This window comes from Pocillopora damicornis, chromosome 14 (genome assembly GCF_964200805.1).
Source record: "Pocillopora damicornis chromosome 14, jaPocDami1.2, whole genome shotgun sequence".
Taxonomy (NCBI): Eukaryota; Metazoa; Cnidaria; class Anthozoa; order Scleractinia; family Pocilloporidae; genus Pocillopora; species Pocillopora damicornis.
Genome location: NC_142683.1, coordinates 6,107,103 through 6,128,102, shown reverse-complemented (window position 1 = coordinate 6,128,102; position 21,000 = coordinate 6,107,103). Strand labels below are relative to the sequence as shown.

Genomic DNA, 21,000 nt, shown 5'->3' with positions numbered 1-21,000 from the left:
AATTTATAAGCACATACTCATAATATGAAAAAATCCGGACGAACCATGCTCTAACTGATTACATACTGAAACTTGTATACAAGTGGATCCGAAATTACGCAAATTATCAGTCATGAGAATTAACAAAAAGCGATGCGTGACATGAGCAAGTAATCAAGTACAACCTAGCGAAACGTGATTCTCTCCTCGCAGTATATCGTCTGAAAATGTTATTATCCTATGCTGTCCTTATTAATCATCCTGCTTTTCTTTCGAATAAACCTAAGCTGCTAGCCACATTGGTTTTCCGTAGGTTTCCGCACCATTTATTGTTAATTTTATTTGCGTGTAATGGCTAATGAGGAAACACAAATTTTAGGCGATAATTTAAAAATATATGTCCAAAAAAATGAGAAGTACAAGGTAACAGCCTTTCAACACTTCCCCACATTTCCATACACTCTCTAAGGCAAGCCCTTTCCTATTTATCTAAGCAGATTAAATGAGAAGAACTACCATCTACTCAGGTAAATCATCAAAAAACGAATTCAAACTGGTGATGCCCTAATGACTTCAATACGCATTTTCAAATTCAATTTAAGGATGATGAAGGACTTTTGAGACATGTTAGTGTCTCGTTGTACCCATTAGCAATATTACCACATGCATGATTTACATAAGAGAATCAATTGGAAAATCACCCCTTGACTCAAACCACCCCAACTATACTCTGGCGCATGCAATTAAGAAAGCAGTATCAAAGTGTGTTAAGTGTTACGTATAGCCTGATAATTGATAACAAGTGTTGTCAAGGCAAAGTTGGAACTCTCCCAAGCCGAACTTGAAGGAAATTGTCAGGTCCAGATTGCTTGACAAATTCCCTCTTGCGAAAACTTATTGTATCAAAATGTCCCTCACTATTAATTAATCTCTTTTAGCTTGATAATCAGGGCCTTTCCGCGACTATGTACCTATAAAATTCAAGGTTACTATAAACAGCTCCTGGACTACAGTAAGCGTTTATTACCCTAGTATGGTCCTCGTCGTAAATCTCGTATTTAAAGGTCAGTGCTTTCTCTTTGAGTTCTTTGCATTCATTACACGTCGAAGGCGATTGTCAATATTTCCAGGGTTGATAGAACTCGTCGCTTCAGCAGAATGTACCTCATCGGAAGAATTCACAATAACCAGTACTTTCTTGAAATAATTTTTTGCTTCAGAGTGCTCTCCGCGTTGACTGCAAACAATTACTAAGTTACGGTAAATTGCCGCTACGAGCTCATGTCCCACATAGTAAATCTTTTTTAAGATGAACAGTGCTTTCTCGTACAATTTCTTTGCCTTACTGTCCTCTCCGAGGTTACCGTAAACAACTCCCAGGTTGTTATAACTTGCCGCTACATCAGCATGTTCCTCCCTGTAAATCTTTTTCCTGATGATCAGTGCTTTTTCGAGGTATTCTTTTGCCTCACTGTACTTTCCGAGGTTACCGCAAACAACTCCCAGGCTGTTATAACTTGCCGCTACATCACCATGTTCCTCGCCGTAAATCTTTCTCCAGATGAATAGTGCTATCTCGTAATGTTCTTTTGCTTCATTGTACTTTGCGAGGTGACTGTAAACAACCCCCAAGTTGTGGTAACTTTCTGCTACATCAGTATGTTCCTCACCGAAAATCTTTTTCCTGATGGCCAGAGCCTTCTCAAAGTATTCCAGCGCTTCGATGTGCTTTCCGCAATGGCTGTTAAAAATTCCTAAATTATTGTAACTTGCCGCAACATGGGAATGTTCCTCATTTTGAATCTTTTTTCTGATGGTCAGGGCTTTTTCGTGGTATTCTTTTGCCTCCTTGTAACTTCCGACTTCAGCATAGAAGGTGCCCAGATTGCTATAATTTGATGCTACATCAGCATGTTCTTCGTCGTAAACTTTTTTCATGATGACAAGTGCTTTCTGGTAATATTTCTTTGCCTCGTTGAACTTTCCGAGGTTACTGTAAACAATTCCCAAGTTGTTATAACTTGATGCTATATGGGAATGTTCTTCGTCGTAAATCTTTTTCCTGATGATGAGTGCTTTCTCGTAGCATTCTTTTGCCTTATTGTTCTTTTTAAGTTTACTGTAAACAGTTCCTAAGTTGTTGTAACTTGTTGCTACATCAGCATGTTCGTCGTGGTAAATCTTTCTTCTGATGACTAATGCTTTCTTGTGGGATTCTTTTGCTTCATTGTAATTTCCGAGGTCACTGTAAAGAGTTCCAAAGTTGTCAAAAATAACCGCCAGATCTGCATGTTCTGGGGAGTAAATCTTCGTTATGATCATCAGCGCTTTCTCGAAGTAATCTTTAGCTTCGATGAAGTTTTCGAGTTTTCTGTGAAAAATCCCCAAGTGGCTGTAACTAGTCGCTACATCACCATGTTCCTCGCCGTAAATTTCTTTCTGGATGGCCAGTGCTTTTTCAAGGCATTCTTTAGACTCAATGTACTTTCCGAGTTCAACGTAAACAACTGCTAGGCTGTTATAACATTTTGCTACATGAGCATCTGTCTCCCCGTAAATACTTTTGCTGATATTGAGGGCATTCTCGAAATAATCCTTTGCTATAGTATTCTTTCCCAAGTCATGCAAAAGATTGGCCATCTTCTGATATACGTCTGCTACCTCAGCAGTTACCTCGAAATGGCTCTTTTCTATAATTTCGATTGCCTTCTCAAAACATTCTTTAGCAGCATGGTAGTTTCCGGTTATTCGATAAATATTTCCTAAGTCATTATACACCTTTATTAGCTTTGGGTTTTCTGCTCCATCACTTTTTTTGTAAATCTCGATAGCTCTTTCAAAGACTCGAATGGAAATATTATGGTGACATAACATCATTAACACCCTGCCGTGTACCGTGAGTGCGTTTGCCCTAACCAAGCTGTCACTGTCTACAGCTAGTTCACGAGCTGATGTAGAAAACAGATTTGCGTCTGAAGGATTGCTCAGGTCACAACAAACAGCAGCTGTTCCCGAAAGCCACAAAACAATCGTGTTCAGAGTAATGAAGGATGTTAGTCGTTTCATTAAAGTCGATTTAGATGAAAACGTAGCGGTAAGAATGTTATGAAAGTGGAAATGTAAGCATTTACTGTGGGCTGTAACTTTTCGGAGTTTGACACAGACTTCTGGACTCTGGAACGAATTACCTCGCTCTGATTCAGTTAAAGAATGGAGACCACTGATAGCATGACATATGCTGGGAACTCTTTCTCTTTCCGAAAAAGAAGATGTCGAAGTTTCCTTGAGGATTTGAAATACCGTGTTGAGTACCTTTAAATATTCAGGAGTCCCGTTTTCATTGTACAAACAAGTAATCAAGGAGGATTTTAGAATCTTCGCTCTGATTAGCTCGTCTGTGTTGCCTGAGGTTTGAGCCCTGACAAAGTCAACAGCGACTTCTATGGGAAGAGGGTCTGAAGCAATTAGCGAAAAGAGAAGGAATGTCTGCCGTAGAACGTCTTCTCTGTCCGAAAACGTTTTTAGTGCCATTTTTATAGAGGCGGTCATTGTCTTGGGGTACGCTTCGCTTTCCGTGGCAAGAAGTTTTTCTGTACTTTCACGTTCACCACGAGAACAGACTTCCAGATAATTCTTCCATACGAAGTTTGGGGAGCCATGTTTCACAACAGTATTGACGTAAAATGCAGCAGCTGCTAAAGCGAGTGGCTGAAACTCCAGAACCTCAACAACCTCTTCAGCTTGTTCATGACTGAAAACGATTTGCGATACTACTTTTAGGAGCTGTAGTGCATCATCCAGCAGCATACCTGCGCTCAGTGACTCGTGGTAGGTATGGGGGGCACTTGTTGGGATGGCACTGGCATCTTGAGTTGTAATCAGAACCTGACCGAGACCCCAGTCTTTACAACCAGTCTGAGGAAGAAAGCTACGGACTAAGGGCAAGTCCTCTACGTTATCAGCAATCATCAACCAGTTGGAGAAAAGATTAATAATCGGTCTGATCAAACGCTGTAGATGTCGAATTGTTTCACCTGCGCTCTCCAGCTGTACCGTAAAAGCCAGCTTACTTACAGTATACTCCGTAATTCCCAATTTTTTAGCCAAAGAGAAGTACGAATCAGTAAGAGTCTTGAGACTTTTAGCATTAAGGGTTGCAACAAATGTCAAACCTTTACTTTCGCCGGATTTAGTTGTGAAGAACTGTTCTCCGATCTGTCTTGCAATTTGACTTTTTCCGCATCCTGGTATTCCCGATAGATAAACGGTACTAACTGCTCTGTTAGATCTTTCTTCAAGTACTTTCAATTTTCCCATGATTTTTGTGACGTCCTTCCTCCGCAGGATGATTTGGTGTGGTGGGCTAGATGTAAAAAGACAGAAAGACTCGACTTTGCGATTGATTTCTTCTGTTAGACATTTCATTTCTTCTTTCGCTTCTTTTAACTCAGAGGTAAGCGTCAGATTTTCTTCCTCTTTTGCTTTGATTGCGTCTTTAACGTCTTGGACATCGGACTTCGCTGTTTGTAATTCTGCCTGGAGATTTGCTGCCTGTGCCTTCAAGCCGTTGACTTCTGCTGTAGGAAAACTTTTCTGATTTTTAACCGTTTCGATGTCAGAGATTGGAAGACTTAAGGACTTAAAAGCTTTTAAAACTATCCCCACGTGATTCTGAAACTGTGTGACAGTAAGAGTTGCCCCACTGATATGGGCAACTTTATTTCTGACTAGACGAAGATCATCGATAGCACTTCTGGTGGCCGCGCTAATTAATAAACCAATGCTAGACGAGAACAAAATAGCAAAAAATAGGCAACTACAGTCCCATTCTTCTGTTTTCCCATTCTTTATTGTTACAAGGTAAGCAGCTTTTCGCCCATGACTCGGCTTTTTGGATTCTTTGTTGAAGAAGTCCAGACCATTCTTTGCGGTGTCTTCCCATTCACCCAGCCTCGCTTTGTAACGGGAATTCCATTCTCCTTTGAAGACTTTTCTTAATGCTCCCACAATCAAATTGAAGGTGATGTAACATATTCGGAAGTAGTTCAGTTGATCTTTGGTATACTCCATTGTGGAATTTTCTGTTGTAAAAGCACATCGCAAAATTAAACATAGGCATGCTATGTATGTAAGAGTTATTTTTTTTGGGTGGGTGGATTACTTCAAACATTGTAAGTGATGTCTACATTTTTACAAAAGGAGAATTGAATTGTACGAAAGATCAACATTATCGGACCTGTTTAAATCGTACAAGAGTAGAAGTTCCTCATCGTTTATCACACCATCATCGTGGCTAATCAAAAGTTGATTTCGAACTTCTTTCAAAGACATCATGAGCGGCGTTTTGTGATGGCTGCGTAACTGTTTAGAAGTATTCCCGTCACAACGGCGTTCTCTCCCCAGTCTTTTTGCGGGTTTTGGAGTTCCCGTCACCGTCCCCGTTCTCGTTGCTTAAAGTCCCTAATATTAGGCTAGCCCCACATTTTAATTCTGCATTTTTTTCTCTGATATTTATGGCCCTTGGGACACAGTTCACTTGACATAGTACAGAAAGCTTTGCGTCAATAGCAGTTTGAATGGCGTCGGTTGAAGTTAAGGAAACATACTTAATGACTCGACCAAAATACGCACCTCAAGATGAGGCGTGCATAACCATAGATCACCTAGACATTGTATCAAAGAAAATTAGGGAGCAATCGGGCTGAGTTACATCTTGTCGTCCGTGTGGAACCGAACATTCATTAGAATTCGTTGATTTTGAAGTGTCATAATCAACATATTTGGTTAAACAAAATTATTTGCATTTGTTATAGATGATGACATACAGATATTGAGCCTCGTACGTTAAGATAACTCAAAGACATTCATCAAAACGGCTCATTTAGAAAGGTACGTGATAAACGTCTATTGGTATATTTTGTGCCTCTTTTGGCCAACTAGGTGACAGTGATGGTTCTTAGACTACTTAATTTGATCCATCAACTTACTGAAACACCTCAGTTGGCTTGAATCAAGCTTTGACTCGTCTGAATTCTGTCTCAGCCACCAGTTAAAAGTGGAATCTAGAGAGATCAAAGGCATGGCGGAATATCAATCATTTGCTACCATCTACCATGAATCGTAATCACTTTCTCCGCTATTTTGTAATGAAACAAAGGAAGGTTACTTCCCATGAGTGACCAAGAGAGAATTTCTCCATACAATATCAATACAATATCAGGCATAGAAGGGGTGAGAATAAAGTAATTGATCCAACACCAAATTCTCCAAATTGACATCAAAAGGAGTGTCAGACAGTAAGGAGAATTACTAATGAGATCTTGGGAGCTAAAGGATAACTGCATTTCAACTTATGATTTACCCATTGCTTTCTTTGAAATTGAATTTAAACTTTTTATTCGTTGAACTTTACTGTTTACTTTGCGGGAATTTTCTGATTATATGGTATCGAGGAATCCTCCTTAATTGTGGAACATTAAGATATATATAAATATACATTCTTCTTGAACCCGGCCCTTTAGAGTCGAATGAAATCTCCAACAGTTTATGTTAAGTCTAAAGGAAATGATGAAATAAATACGGCGTGTCTGTAAAACGCAGACCGGATGACTGCGGATGGTGAATGCGGATGGCGGATGGCGGATCGGAAAACACAGATAGTTTACACTGTTTTCGTTGTTATATAAAGGACGGATTGCCAGGTCAAATCGTGTTCTTGATATGTGTGGTATTGGATGCCATCCATTAGTTTTTTCGGCATTTAGCTCTACAGAGACAAATTGTTGTCGACAGTTTTCCACTTTTCTATTCCGCTTATTCGTTTAACTAGAGGACGACCGCTCAAATGCGCGAATAACTGCAGGAGCTAGGTCTAGCGGGAGCAACAGAAGCCTGAAACTATTATTAAAATTCCGGAAAGACATCGAGATTTTAGTTTTGACTTACTCGTATTCGCTCAAAGACAGGTTACTTCCCATATTTTGTGGACTATGACATATTATATCTGTACGATACCAATCGAAGAATAACCCTGAAACGCTGAATGTATCAGATGCGTGAAGCCGTACTTGATTTCAACGCGGAAGATCCCTTGAACGTTTCGAACATTTACACCAAATTGTTATTAAGCTAATAGTGATCAAGTAACAATATACCAGAGCTGATCTTACATCCAATTGTCTTCCCTGGTTTGGTTATAAAAGATAGTGTGATCAAAAGAGAGAGAGAGAGAGAACAGAATGAAACAATACTGTCATTAAAATAGGGGAGCGCATTTTCGAAGTACAGGCCCTGAATATTGGCGATTTTCATCCGCACTTTTACAAATATTGGAAAGTTCAGGCGTCGTTTGCAGCACGCCGATTTGAAATTTGAGATTTAAGCACGCCAACGTAGCGATCGTTGTCTTTGTTAACATTGAAAGTAAATTGCATTAGTCTTGAAGTTTTTTCCACAATAGTCTAATCTGAACTTATCCATTGAGAAACATGGGAATAGAGCTGTGCACATAGTATTGTTTTCAGAGAAAATATATCAGCTTGCTCATTAATATCGAATGAATCTCTGGCAGCTGTTGTTTAGGCTCTTACAAGCTCTGTCAGATACAGGAAACTAAGTAACGGCAGCGAAAGAGACCAGGCTCAAAAGGAGTGATGTAGTATCAACGCCTTCTATGCTTTTGAATGAGAGTACCGTATTGTTCTGGAATTCTTTATTATTTATTGAACGAAGATGCTGCAAAATATCATTTGCGCCGTAGGCCAATTTCTCTACAATTACTTTCGATTTGAATTGTATAAGGCATTTGTGTCGATTATTGTTGCTTAGTAGCACTAGAACATGCGCAGAGCGAAGACAACCATTCGCTTCGCTAAATGGCTGACTTTGTACATCTCGGCTTGTTGTTGTTTTAAAATAAACTTAGTTAAGATTTCAAGACACTGTGGCAGCGGTTAAACAAAGAAAATGCTGAAATTAGGCCCTCCGGAGAGATTAGATTTTTCCAAACCGTTCGACTGGCCTAATTGGAAGCAGAATTTCCTGCGATTTCGACTCGCGACGAAACTTCACAAAGAAGAAGGCGCCGTGCAAGTCAGTGTTCTCATTTATACAATGGGAAGAGAAGCCGGACACGTTTTCAAGTCCTTTACTTTAGCGGAGGGAGATGATGCCAAAATCGGTGTGATTTTTGCGAAGTCTAATGACCATTTCGTTCCAAAACGGAATATAATTCACGAGCCAGCACGTTTTCACGAAAGGAATCAAAACAAAGGAAAGACGGTCGAATCGTTCGTACGAAGCCTTTATGAATTAGCTGAACACTGTGATTTTGGGACCAGTCGGGATCAGCACATACGGAATAGGATTGTCATTAGAATCCTGGATAAATATGTGTCGCAGAGGTTGCAGTTGAAGTCGGATTAAACGCTGGAAACCGCGATCCAAATAGCTCGTCAGTCAGAATGGTCAAGTCTCATGTTACAGATCAGAATTCTCTTGCGTCAAAGCAAGTGGAGTTAGTCCAAAGCAAAAAGACGCCAGAGAGTTCTCGTTGGGGACAACTGAGGTCAAAAGAAGTGTGGCAGATGCGGTTTCCATCACACAAAGCCAGAACAGTGTTTAGCAAAAGTTAAGAAGTGTTTGAAATGCCAAAAGGTGGGTCACTTTGCAGCTATATGTTGGTCCAAGTCTGTGAGAAAAGTGAACAATAGTAATGGTGGTGGTGCTACAAATGGCAGCAGTGTTGATCGTTGGTTCTTAGGTGCATTATCAGGTGATTCGGATCAGGATGGTAAAAGGAAGGTTCAGCTGAAGGTCAGCGGTAAGCCAGTGGTTTTCAAAATTGATACAAGTGCAGATATTACCGCCATTTCGAAGTCTACCTTTGATAGTTTGCCAAATTAGCCCATGTTACATCCATCCCAGAGAGACCTTTTCAGTCCAGTGGGCAGGTTACAGTGTGCTGGACATTTTAAGACAGCAGTGACACATTCTAGCAAGAAGTATGAAGTTGATATTTTTGTGATTAGTGGAGATCATACGAACAATTTGCTGGGTCGTCAAACAGCCTGTGAAATGGGTCCAGTTTCGAGATTAGAAGAGGTGGATGCTTAGTTGCTCAGAGTTATAGGTCTGTTTAAGTGTGAGCCGGTAAAGATTCAATTAGATGAGAATGCTGAACCCTACGAGCATCCACGAAGCAAGGAGAATTGCCTTTCCTCTCATGCCAAAAGTAAAAGGAGAGCTTAAGCGGATGGAAGAAGCCGGCATCATCGAAAGAGTAACCGTTGCAACAGAATGGTGTGCACCCATGGTACCAGTACAGTAAACTAATGGGTAGCTCAGGATCTGTGTCAATATGAGAAAGCTGAATAATGCTGTGAAGCGAACACGATTCGTATTGGAAGATATTTCCCTAAAGCTTGCTGGTGCTCAGTACTTTTCCAAGCTCGATGCAGCAAGTGGATTCTGGCAAATACCCCTACATCCAGGTAGTGTCAAGTTGACAACAATTATCACTCCAGTGGAGCGATCCTGTTTTAAACGGCTACCATTTGGAATCACGAGTGCTCCAGAAATTTTCCAGTGTCTAAATGACGGATATGCTAAAGAATGAAGAAGGCTGTGAAGCGACTATGGATAACATCATTCTGTTTGGAAGGTCATCTGAGGAGCATGATGAGAACTTAAATGGAACATTACAAGTCATGAAGGAGTCAGGTCTGAAATTGAGCGAAGAGAAACTTGAGTTTAAGAGGGCCAGTCTACCCTACTTTGGACATGTCCTCAGAACAGATGGACTAAGTCCAGACCCTGAAAAGGTGAAAGCGATTTCAGAGCTTCAAGCAACAACAAATGTCCCAGAACTATAGACAAACTTGTCGGTATGATAAACTACCTTGAAAGGTTCGTACCGAACCTTGCAACAATAATGCAACCAATGACCAATCTGTTAAAGTCTGATAGAGCTTGGACTTGGGGACCATCCAGCAAGAGGTATTTGCTAATGTCAAGCAGATGGTTGCAGGTTCCATGGTGCTGGCATTCTATGATCCTAAGACGCCTACGGTTGTTTGCGCAGATGCCAGTAGTTATGGTATTGGTAGGGTTTTGATGCAAGATCATGGTGATCAACTCCGCCCAGCTGCATTTTGTTCAAGAACACTCACAGAGACTGCGGTCAAATATGCACAACTTGAGAAGGAGTGCCTGCGGCAGTGTGGACATGTGAGAGATTGTCACGTCACTTGGTGGGGCTTTCAACTTTTAAGCTCTTGACAGATCACAAACCATTAGTAACATTAATTAATCAGAAAGATCTTCACAAGACACCACTACGATGCCAAAGGCTCCTAATGCGCCTAATGCGGTTTAACCCTCTAGCAGAACACGTGCCTGGCAAGCAGTTGGTAGTGGCCGATACTCTGTCAAGAAGCCCTCTCAAGTTTGAAGAGGATCCCGATGCAGTGGAATATGTTCAAGCATTCGTAGACTTGGTTGAATATACAAGACCATTCACGGATAACCAGCTGAAGCGAATTAAAGAAGTTCCAGAAGGTGGTTGCAGATACATCTTAAGGGTGGCCAACACATGTGGAGGAAGTCCCACTCCAGATACTAGAGTTCTTTGATGCACGTGGCCACTTGTCATCAAGCAGTGGCCTGTTAACGTACGATGATCGCATAGTGATACCGGTTATCATAAGAGAGGAAATACTGGAACACATTCACATAGGCCACCAGGACGTAACAAAGTGCCGCGAAAGTGCCAGCCTGTTTATGTGGTGGCCGGGTATTTCCAAGGAGATTAAGGCAAAGATAGAGTCATGCCATTTCTATCAGTAACACCAACTTTCGCAGGGGAAAGAACTTCTGATTACTACAGTCCTACCTGACAGGCCATGGCAGAATATGTCTACAGATTTGAGCTAACTGGTCAGGAATACCTAATAGTAATGGACTACTACTCAAGGTTCCTTAAGATATTAAGCCTGATGGAGATAAAAAGCCAAACTGTTATCCAGAAGCTGAAGTCGGGTTTGCTCGGTGGTGTATTCCAGAAGAACTGGTGAGCGATAAGGGCACATTGTTCAAGTCAGCTATGTTCGACGAGTTCAAAGCAGATTATGGATTCAAGCATACTATATCAATCCCACATCACCACCAGGCGAATGGTTCCGCAGAAAATGAAGTGGAGTGAGAATCTCCAAGCGGATCCTAAAACAGGAGAATCCGTTCCTCGCTCCTATGGCCTACCATGCAACCCCTGTCCCAGCTACAGGAAAGACACCATCAGAACTGATCATGGGAAGACAGAGATTTCAAGACATGGTGGCAGCGGTTAAACAAGGAAAATGCTAAAATTAGGCCCTCCGGAGAGATTCGATTTTTCCAAACCGTTCGACTGGCCTAATTGGAAGCAGAATTTCCTGCGATTTCGAATCGCGACAAAACCATGTGCGTTGCTAAATAGCTGACTTTGTACATCTCGGCTTGTTGTTGTTTTAAATTAAACTTGGTGGAGATTTCAAGACAGCATGACTTGTATAAGGCTCTCACACGATCTAGTGAAGGGGAGGAACTATTAAGCATCACTTTATTCACAAATATTCAAATGCAACATATGACCATTGACAGCACCATTATTTCCAATTGCAGCTTCCTTCCGCTCGAAAAAAAAATTTAAGAGTGGCGAAAAGCGGAAATGCAAGTGTGCGCTTCAGTCTTTACACACGAAGTTAAAATAGTTTGCCATGTAGCTTTATCTGCGAATAATCTTAGTTTACACAGAGTTGGAACCACATTTAAACCTTCAAATCGAAGGTGCTGGAAACAGTTTTCCTAAGCTCTTTTCGGCTCTACTCAGTGCTCTCAAAGGACCAACTTTCACCCTTTGCAGTCAAATGATTTTCACACGTGTGGACCATACAATTGAAATATGGTTATCTTCATTGATTTGCTGATGTTATGGGAAATCCCGCTAAACAGTATTTGGGGACGGTTTTAAAATTCACGATATCTTTTTTCTCTACTTCAGGATTTTCTTTTTAGGGGTAAGGCCTCGCTTTTGAGTGAATTTCCGCAAATTAAAACTAGTTGCTGTAAAATTAGAACGCACTCAACCAGGTTTATTGTTTATTTATGAACTGATTGGGAAGAAAGCTCTAAATCAATGTATCGCAAGTTAATTGTATTTGTTTATACCAAGGTCATTTCTAGTTTGAGGCGACTATATTTCCCATCATGGAAAGAAAAGCGCACTTGGCTTGAAGGAAACAAGATGGAATTCGCTTCCATTCATCGACCAGTGACGACCAACTATGTCCGTGTTCTGCCTTGACATTCTGATATAACTGGAAACATCCAGGTTGGATGTCACATGAAGAAATTTGTTTTTTAATTTTTTGCATTCACAGTAGCTTATTTTTTTTACTTCAATCACCACGATTGAAGTAAAAGTACACTGCATTGGTGTAGCCATGAATACATTTTGCAGTGAAAGAAAGAATTAAGAGAATTTTCGTACGAATGGAAAATTTCACGTTTAGAGAGATGCATGCAGGCGAAAAATCGATGGGAAAATAGTAGCGTTTCTTTCTTGTGTCGTTTATTACTTTGGAGATTTGCTAAAATCAGCAAATAGAGCTCTTGTACAGAACAAAACATTCATTAGTCTGTAATTTGATTGTTTATTATCATTATTGCACATTTCACAATAAGGAAACTGTAACAGGAGAGGAGATTTTGAAGTCACATGTCGCGTGCTTGTTGACGTTCAAGTTCCCGCGTGTAACAACTTGGGCTTTTCCAGACCGCGGATGACGGGAAACTCTGCCCCCCCTCATTTGAAAGCAAATTTTAATAGCCCCATAAAAATTCATTAATTGGGCCATCTTTCCAGAAATACGACTGGAAAACGTTTTTTCACTTTCCACCATCAAGAAATTCCACGCAGGAATAGTGTTTGTAGCGTGACTGCGTGACCTTTCATGAGAAGTAAAAATTGTTTATCTTTTTTAACGATAAAACACTTCTAGAAAGTTCTTAATCCTTCTGTTATTTTATTTTCCTGTTTTGTGACTGCAAATATCGTCTGCATTTGCTATTATTTTCGCTGATTGTCATGGCCTTTCCTGCGTGCACGTGCGAGCCAGGTGGTATAGAGCACCCTTTCGAGTTTCTTTGCGTGGTGTCGGGCCTAGGTGTGTAGGTCTGGCTCGAAGGATATCTGCACGCTGCAACACGGGTTCCTATGTTTTCTCCTTTTTCTTTATTTGTATTTTTATTCTCTTTTTGGAAAATTGTTGGCGCGTCTTGACTCTGACCAACGAAAATTATCGAGGTGAGCCCCATGAAATTGTTATCAAATGTTTTGAAAACTTTGTCTACCCTCGGTTTGCACGCAGAAAAAAAAAGACAAATTCTCAACGGTATTTCAAAATATTTTATTCATTAATCAATTTATGAACTGTTTTGTAACAGCCCGAGGAAAAAGCAAAATTAAAACAACCGGCGTATCGGTCAAATGAATTCCAATTTTTTCAACAAGGAGTTTGTAAGTGCAATTTCCCCAGTAAATTTTAGAGGGGTTCAATGTTTTGTGACAGTCGACGATAGACATCTCTGAAACGTCTCTGAAACTCTTAAAGAGTTTACACTTCCGGTAATATTTTCCTCCCTCCCGCAACAACGCAACAGACATTGTTAATCCTATATAGTGCAAGTGTGTCAGTTGTATTACGTCTTCATAGTGATGCCATATAAGTAATCGAGTGTCTAAAAAGCCCTCAATTCAATCTAAAACTCGAATTAATCGCGGTCAAGATGGCGCAGTTGTCCTGTTCATTTGCAACTAACTTTTCTACATACCCATAAATTCGTGGGTGTACAACATAAAAAAAAAACATTGAGAGATGTCAATGTATACCAAAAATGCGTTTCGTCCGAGAAGAAACTTATTGTAGCTCGTATTGGCTTATTTGGAGATAACGAAGGCCGCGATTTCACTATATGCCTCAAATATCGTGCACAACTTGGTGTCAGATTCAGACCTTCTGGTTCGTAAATGCCAGTACCCTCCTTATAAAAATCGGAGACCTAAAGTTAAGAGAGGGGTAAATCTGAAGATGGCAGAAGAAATAAAAGCTGGTGGTGAGTCTTCCTGGTTGCAAGATGACTGTAAACCTAATAGAACGCGTACTGTAACTGCTATCTTAGAGTCGGCAATGAATAAGTAGGAAGGGCAAGGAGAGCGCTTATCTGAACATCAGTTTTTTTTTTTAATTGGTGATTTGTGACTGAGATGAACATTATATCATATGATTGCATGGGATACGCAGATACTGTAGAGGCGCTCGCATAAATGGAGGCGGGCGATCCTCCCTCTAACTTTAGAACTGCGACAAGTTTATAGCGCAAACCAACTGGCACAGTTTGGAGGCTCATCACATTAGAGACCTTCAGCAAACTAATCGTAGAAGCGGGGGTTATCAGCAACATGCACAGATCTCTGAACGCGGATCATCGCGAGAATTATACCCAATCCGTCACAGACAGAACAAGAAAGCGAGATATTCTTGTTAAGAGGAACGATGTATTAAGACGTTTCAGTCATTCACTGCCATGCAATAGAACATTAACAAAGGCAAACACAAAGTGAAGCTGACAAAAAAATCCGCCTATAATAAGATCAAGAGGAAATGGACGAAAACTTGCCAATCCGTAGGGGGTGGTTACGTTCAAGGTCGGACCTCAGGTAAAATTTTGACGAGCAATCCCTAACTAGCCAGGTGGACTTTGGCTGGGCTCTTTGGAAAACACAAAAAGCAGCCACCTTTTCTCAGAAAGCAAAGAATTATCTCCTAGACGTGTGCTGGACTGGTGAGGAAACTGGTAAGGCAACCTCGTCTAATGTGGCCAAATATCGAAATGTCTGAAATGAAATGAACGGCCTGAAATGTTGTCAAAGACTGACTGGTTGATGGAGCAGCAAATCGCTCGATACTTCAGCCAGTTATCTGCCGTAACAAAATTGGTTATTGACGAGGTCCCCCTCTGTAGGCATGAATGAGGACGAAGATGCCGATGCCGATGATCTAGCTTCAGAAGTTGAAACTGACCGAACAAGGCAGAAGATAAGGAGAGGGTACAGCTGCTTTTAAGCTAAAAAAAAGGCCCTTTGCACCTTTGCATCTCACTCTTCTTTCATATTTATTGTTTTTGCTCAAGCAAACAACTGACTATGTCGTGGGATTTTTTCATCAAGGGAATTTGCAGGAAGCCTACTGGTCAAAATACTGCTGGCTCATTTTTCATGAATTTTACAAGTCACGCAATTAAACGCCGGCAACACTCGATCGAGAGAGATGTAGATTTACATGTAGTAAAAGAATGCTTGAAAAAAAAAATGCTTTACGATCGAAGCAAGCAAATAATAATAGAGATCTGCAGATTGTTCTGAAATTTTTATCTAGCAGACAGCATGAACAACGCGCTTGAATAATTCCTACGGAAAGCCTTAGGGTCACGCAACATATGTTCTGCATGGAAATGTTCAATGGCGGTAAGTGACAACGAAAACACTATTTTAACTTTATTTCCGGGATAGTAGCACAGTTTTTAGTTTGATAGAGCTATTGATATTTGCTCTCAAGCGAGACCGCAGAATTTCTTGTCTGTAGAAGCCGAAGTTGTAGCACACTGGAACGTGTGACTTTAAAATCTCGTAAAATGAGCAACGATGATGATAAATAATCAAATTATAGCCTAATGAATGCTTTGTACCGTACCAAAGCCATATTTGCTGATTTTAGCAAATCTCCAAAGTAATAAACGACATAAGAAAGAAACGCTGCGATTTTACCATCGATTTTTCGCCTGCATGCATCTCTCTAAACGTGAAATTTTCCATTCCTACGAAAAATCTCGAAAGTTTTTTATATTTTCTAGCTTTCTTGATCAATCATCTTGTATGAAGAGCTAAAAAATGTAGGTTTATTTGCTCAACTGACCGGCCAGAGCCAGAATTGCGTGACAGGTGTAGTTGAGAGAAACTTGTCTTTGTCGCAGATTTTAGAAGGTATCCAAGACAAAAATACGATAGTGCCCAAAGATTTCTTTGATGATTTTGATTTTTACGGTGAAAACCGAGAAAAACCGGGGGGTTAGTCTATGTCCCTCCGGAAAAAACCAAAACAGAAACCACTTTGTCTTTTTGAGTTTTGGGGTAGACCCTTTAAACTGGCAAAGTTTCATTGAAATCGGTGAGATGGCATATAGCGCGACTGCCCGGTGCTCACGTGGACACACTCTCAATGTCAAAAGAACTTAATCTAAATTGTAAGATGTTTGTTAACCCTCCCTTAAATTTTCTTCGAAGTTGAAAGGCGAACGTTCATTGGAAATTCAAACATTGTTAAAAATCTACTAAAAGCCTTATGCCCTTTCCGTGTTGGGTTGAAAGCGAATTAAGAGCGATCATAAATGAATATTTCGACGTCTTACTTGGTAAATGATGCCTCTGATCAGATTTATTTTTCTCGATATTTTGATCCCTCTAAAGCCGATGGAAATAACACAGTCCCCATACTCATCAATGCACTTACCGAAACAAGCAGATTTTACAGAAAGTTTTACTTCTCAGAAACTGAGTTTCTTGCATTCAGGTTGGAATCTATGGAGTGAGAAGTTAATAAAACGATTGAATCCCGACAACATTATTAATTTTTCATCCCCCTGAAATCGAAAGAGACTTCCCCCTTAAAAACTCAATTAACACGCACATCACATTTATGTGCCCCCGTTTCATTCACGTATGTACACCCGTTTATCTTTTCCCGAAAAGTCCTCGTCTTGTGATTGATATTTCCGTTTCCAACATAAGGTCAACAAGCATCCAGCTTTCGTTGTAGCCGCCGGCCTCAGCGTGAAACTATTTCTTCACACAGATTTCGTTAACATAGTATTATTTAACAGACGGATTGTGAAGTAAAACGTGTACACTGGACAAGCCGGCTTGGCACATCACGTTTATGGCTAACAGTGTCGCTATAAGGAAACGAATGGCAGAAAGTCTGGACAATATTGAGTTCTTAGCAGTTAAAGGTTTAGCACCAGTGTCACGCAATACGTTAACAGTCTAGAATCAAAATATACATTCGACTCTGCCCGATGTATTTTTTACTGTTCTGTGCAAGATTTAAATCATTGCATGCAATTCATTGCATCAACAGCTTGTTGCTAAGAAGAATTAGCTGTTTTTCTTTTTTTTTTTTTAATAATTTGCTAACACTCCTTCAAATTCATTGTGGTTTTGTTAACCGAAGTGAAAAAAAAAAAAAATATATATATATGATATCTAGTTTGATGTTTATCTAGTTTGAGCACTCTGGCATGGCTTAGATGATACCACACGTGTGAGATCACTTGGGGTGGCTACATAGCCTTACCTCCATCCTAGCATCAGCACTGCACTGATGAGGCCCAGAAGGCCGAAACAGTACTGTCTGCAGTTAGTTATATATATATATATATATATTTCCAAAACACGTGACATACATGCATTCTGGTTCATTTCAAGACAATCCATGCTAATACCGGGGCTTTTTTTAATTTTGGCATTAGTCCATTGCACTAACCATTCTAGAAAATGTCAGGAAACGTGAAAAACAACTTGTTAATTCTAAACAAATAATCGATCGCATCTTTTTAGCCCTTACTTCAAACGCATCAGCATTTTTTACCTAGGTAAAGATGCCACTTACCTAAAATTGCAATCCACAAGTTTCCAATTCAACGAAGACAACAGAATCTCAAAACGACTCACAGCTCACGCATAATTCTCAAATGGAAACCGAAAGTTTGAATGAGCAACTTGAATGTGCAACGCCAGTATTATTATTCTAAACCTGACGTTGAAACGCCATTGACTGCATCCCAGAAAATATGAAAATTTGAAAAATTGCTTCAGAATAACCCATAAGGTGCTCGAATATGTTGTCAATGTATGTGAGCTCACCAAATACCACGTTGAATCGATTGTATTCATACCTTCCGATGGATGTGTTTGCCCCGGAAATAACGCATTCCCTATATTTATCAATGTACTTACCGAAACAAGCAGATTTGACAGAAAGTTTCACTTCTCAGAAAAGTTTCTTGACATCAAGATGGAATTTGTTGAGAGAGAAGTTCAAAGAACGATTGAATCCCGACAGCATTAATTAATTTAATAATTTTTCATCCCCTTGAAATCGAAAGTGATTTCCCCTCTTAAAATGTGCTTTATGTCAACTTCATCATACCAGGGAAAAATTTTTATCGTTCTTAACGTCGATCCTCACTAGAATAGTCGAAATAAAACAGTTATCTTTCAACGCACAAAAAAATTTTTTCTTTGTGATTCCACATTTGAGGAACATTTTGCTTTAAACACGTCGATAAGTTCAGAATCTCTATAATTCTAAACAAATAAGCGATCGCATCTTTTTAGCCTTAATTAACTCCAACCGCATCAACATTCTTACCTAAATAAAGATGCTACTCACTTAAAGTTGCAATCCACAAGTTTTTTAATTCAACGAAGACAGCAGAATCTCTAAATGACTCACAACTTACGCATAATACTCAAATGGAAACCGAAAGTCTGAGTGACTTGAAAGTGCAACGTCAGTATCGTTATTGTAAACCTGACGATGAAACGCTATCGACCGCATCCCAGAAAATTTGAAAATTTGAAAAACTGCTATAGAATAACCCATAAGGTGCTCGGATGTGTTGTGAATGTATTTGAGGTCACTAAAATACCGTATTGCATCGATTATATTCAGGCCTTCCGGTGGATGTGTATGCCCCGGAAATAACGTAGTCCCTATATTTAGCAATTTACTTGTCGAAAAAGCAGATTCGACAGAAAGTTTTACTTCTCAGAATAGTTCCTTGCCATCAAGTTGGAATCTACCGAGAAAGGAGTTAAAAAAAGAGAAACGATTGAATCCCGACAGAAATATTAAAGAGAAAGAGAAAGATAAAGACAGCAGAATCTCAAAACGACTCACAGCTCACTCGGAATTCTCAAATGGAAACCGAAAGTTTGAGACTAGAATGTGCAACGTCAGTATCGTTATTGTAAACCTGACGATGAAACGCTATCGACCGCATCCCAGAAAATTTGAAAATTTGAAAAACTGCTATAGAATAACCCATGAGGTGCTCGGATGTGTTGTGAATGTATTTGAGGTCACTAAAATACCGTATTGCATCGATTGTATTCATGCTTTCTGGTGGATGTGTAAGCCCCGGAAATAACGCAGTCCCTATATTTAGCAATTTACTTGTCGAAAAAGCAGATTCGACAGAAAGTTTTACTTCTCAGAAAAGTTCCTTGCCATCAAGTTGGAATCTACCGAGAGAGGAGTTAAAAAAAAAGAAACGATTGAATCCCGACAGCAATATTAAAGAGAAAGAGAAAGGTAAAGACAGCAGAATCTCAAAACGACTCACAGCTCACTCGGAATTCTCAAATGGAAACCGAAAGTTTGAGACTAGAATGTGCAACGTCAGTATTATTATTGTAAACCTGACGATGAAACGCTATCGACCGCATCCCAGAAAATTTGAAAATTTACGAAAATTGCTTTAGAATAACCCTTAAGGTGCTCCGATCATCTTATGGGTTATGTTTTGAATGTATGTGAGCTCACTAAAATACCACATTGCATCGATTGTATTCATGCCTTCCGATGAATGATTAAGCCCCGGAAATAACGCAGTCCCTATATTTATCAACGTACTTACCGAAACGAGCTAATCCGACAGAAAGTTTTACTTCCCAGAAAAGTTCCTTGCCATCGAGTTGGAAACCGAAAGTCTAAGTGACTTGAATGTGCAAAGTCAGTATTATTATTGTAAACCTGACGATGAAACGCTATCTACCGCATCCCAGAAAATTTGAGGTCGCGTGCTTTGCAGCATGGGGCATGCTGGGTGTACCTTGTTTTTCTTTTAAATGGCGGGCCTTTCGAACACTTTCGTGGCGTTAGAACAAGATTACTCTGAGATGGTAGGCTGAAGCACTCTCGAAAGCACCTATTTATTGCAAAAACCAAGGAGAAAAAGTATTGGAACTATTGCAGGATTGTAAAGGATGCAGTACTTTTAAAATTCATCACCTCAAGGGGGAAGAAATTTAACTAGAAGCCTGTTGCTAAGAACGAGGAAAGGCTCATTATTCGTCAGCGGTTTCCTGCGGAACTTTGTGTCGGCCGCGTCTGCTCGTCAAATCTTGCGGAAAAATCAAAATTTATAAACACGAAAAAAATATATATATATATAGATTTAGCCAAGCCTAAAAGCAGAGCTCTTGTCATTTTATATTCTAGCCCCTCGTTAAAATAAAAATTGTAATAAAACTCTTCCGCACTGGCTATAGAGGAGTTTATTTAGGGGAATTTGGGGACCATTCTTGGGGGTGCATGCATGTACACGCATGTACACGCATGTTAATCAACCGTATCTTCAAGCAGCTGATGACCTTCGTTGTTGTTCCTGATGTTTATAGCAAATTTCGAAGACAGGGAATGTGTTCTTCTTCAGATGAAGTGTGTGATGTCAGCATCACTTGCAATTATATTCTTTTGAGCGTGACTTATAATTTCGGTTTGGGAAAATGAGCCAAAATCGAAGCTTCTTTGCGTTAAGACATCACCGGTCGCCTGAAGAGTATAAACGTGAGAACGGTGAATCAGTAAATCAAAACGCCAGAATCTTATGGGCTTCTCTTATATCTTCTCTTGAAGTTGCCAGGTATGACTGATTGCCCCACCGTTTTTTCCTAACTTCTTAACCTCCTTTGTTTAGCATAAAAATTAAAAAGAAAAGTAATTTTCAACTCGTGTTTGAACGTGTAATTTTGTAAAACTTTTTGTTTTTTGGCTATTCTCGTTTCATGATTATCTTCTGGCTGGAAATACACGGCGTTTTTTTTTGAGATTTTTTCTGTTGTTTGATTCGGTAACTTGTGCT

The 21,000-nt window shown here is 39.9% G+C and overlaps 1 protein-coding gene across 1 annotated transcript; it reads right to left on the bottom strand.

Moving 5' to 3' along the window:
• Window positions 1-2: 2 nt before the first annotated feature.
• On the bottom strand, window positions 3-19,914 carry LOC113678781 (uncharacterized). The gene is made up of 3 exons (XM_089193153.1): window positions 19,774-19,914; window positions 5,967-6,041; window positions 3-5,060 (listed from the first exon to the last, which is right to left on the bottom strand). Exon 3 carries the CDS (start codon window positions 5,047-5,049, stop codon window positions 1,045-1,047), a length of 4,005 nt encoding a protein of 1,334 aa, XP_089049279.1. The 5' UTR covers window positions 5,050-5,060; window positions 5,967-6,041; window positions 19,774-19,914; the 3' UTR covers window positions 3-1,044.
• Window positions 19,915-21,000: the final 1,086 nt, after the last annotated feature.

Coding starts and splice junctions, on each gene's coding strand:
- LOC113678781 (XM_089193153.1), bottom strand. CDS start 5,049: ATGGAGTATACCAAAGATCAACTGAACTACTTCCGAATATGTTACATC.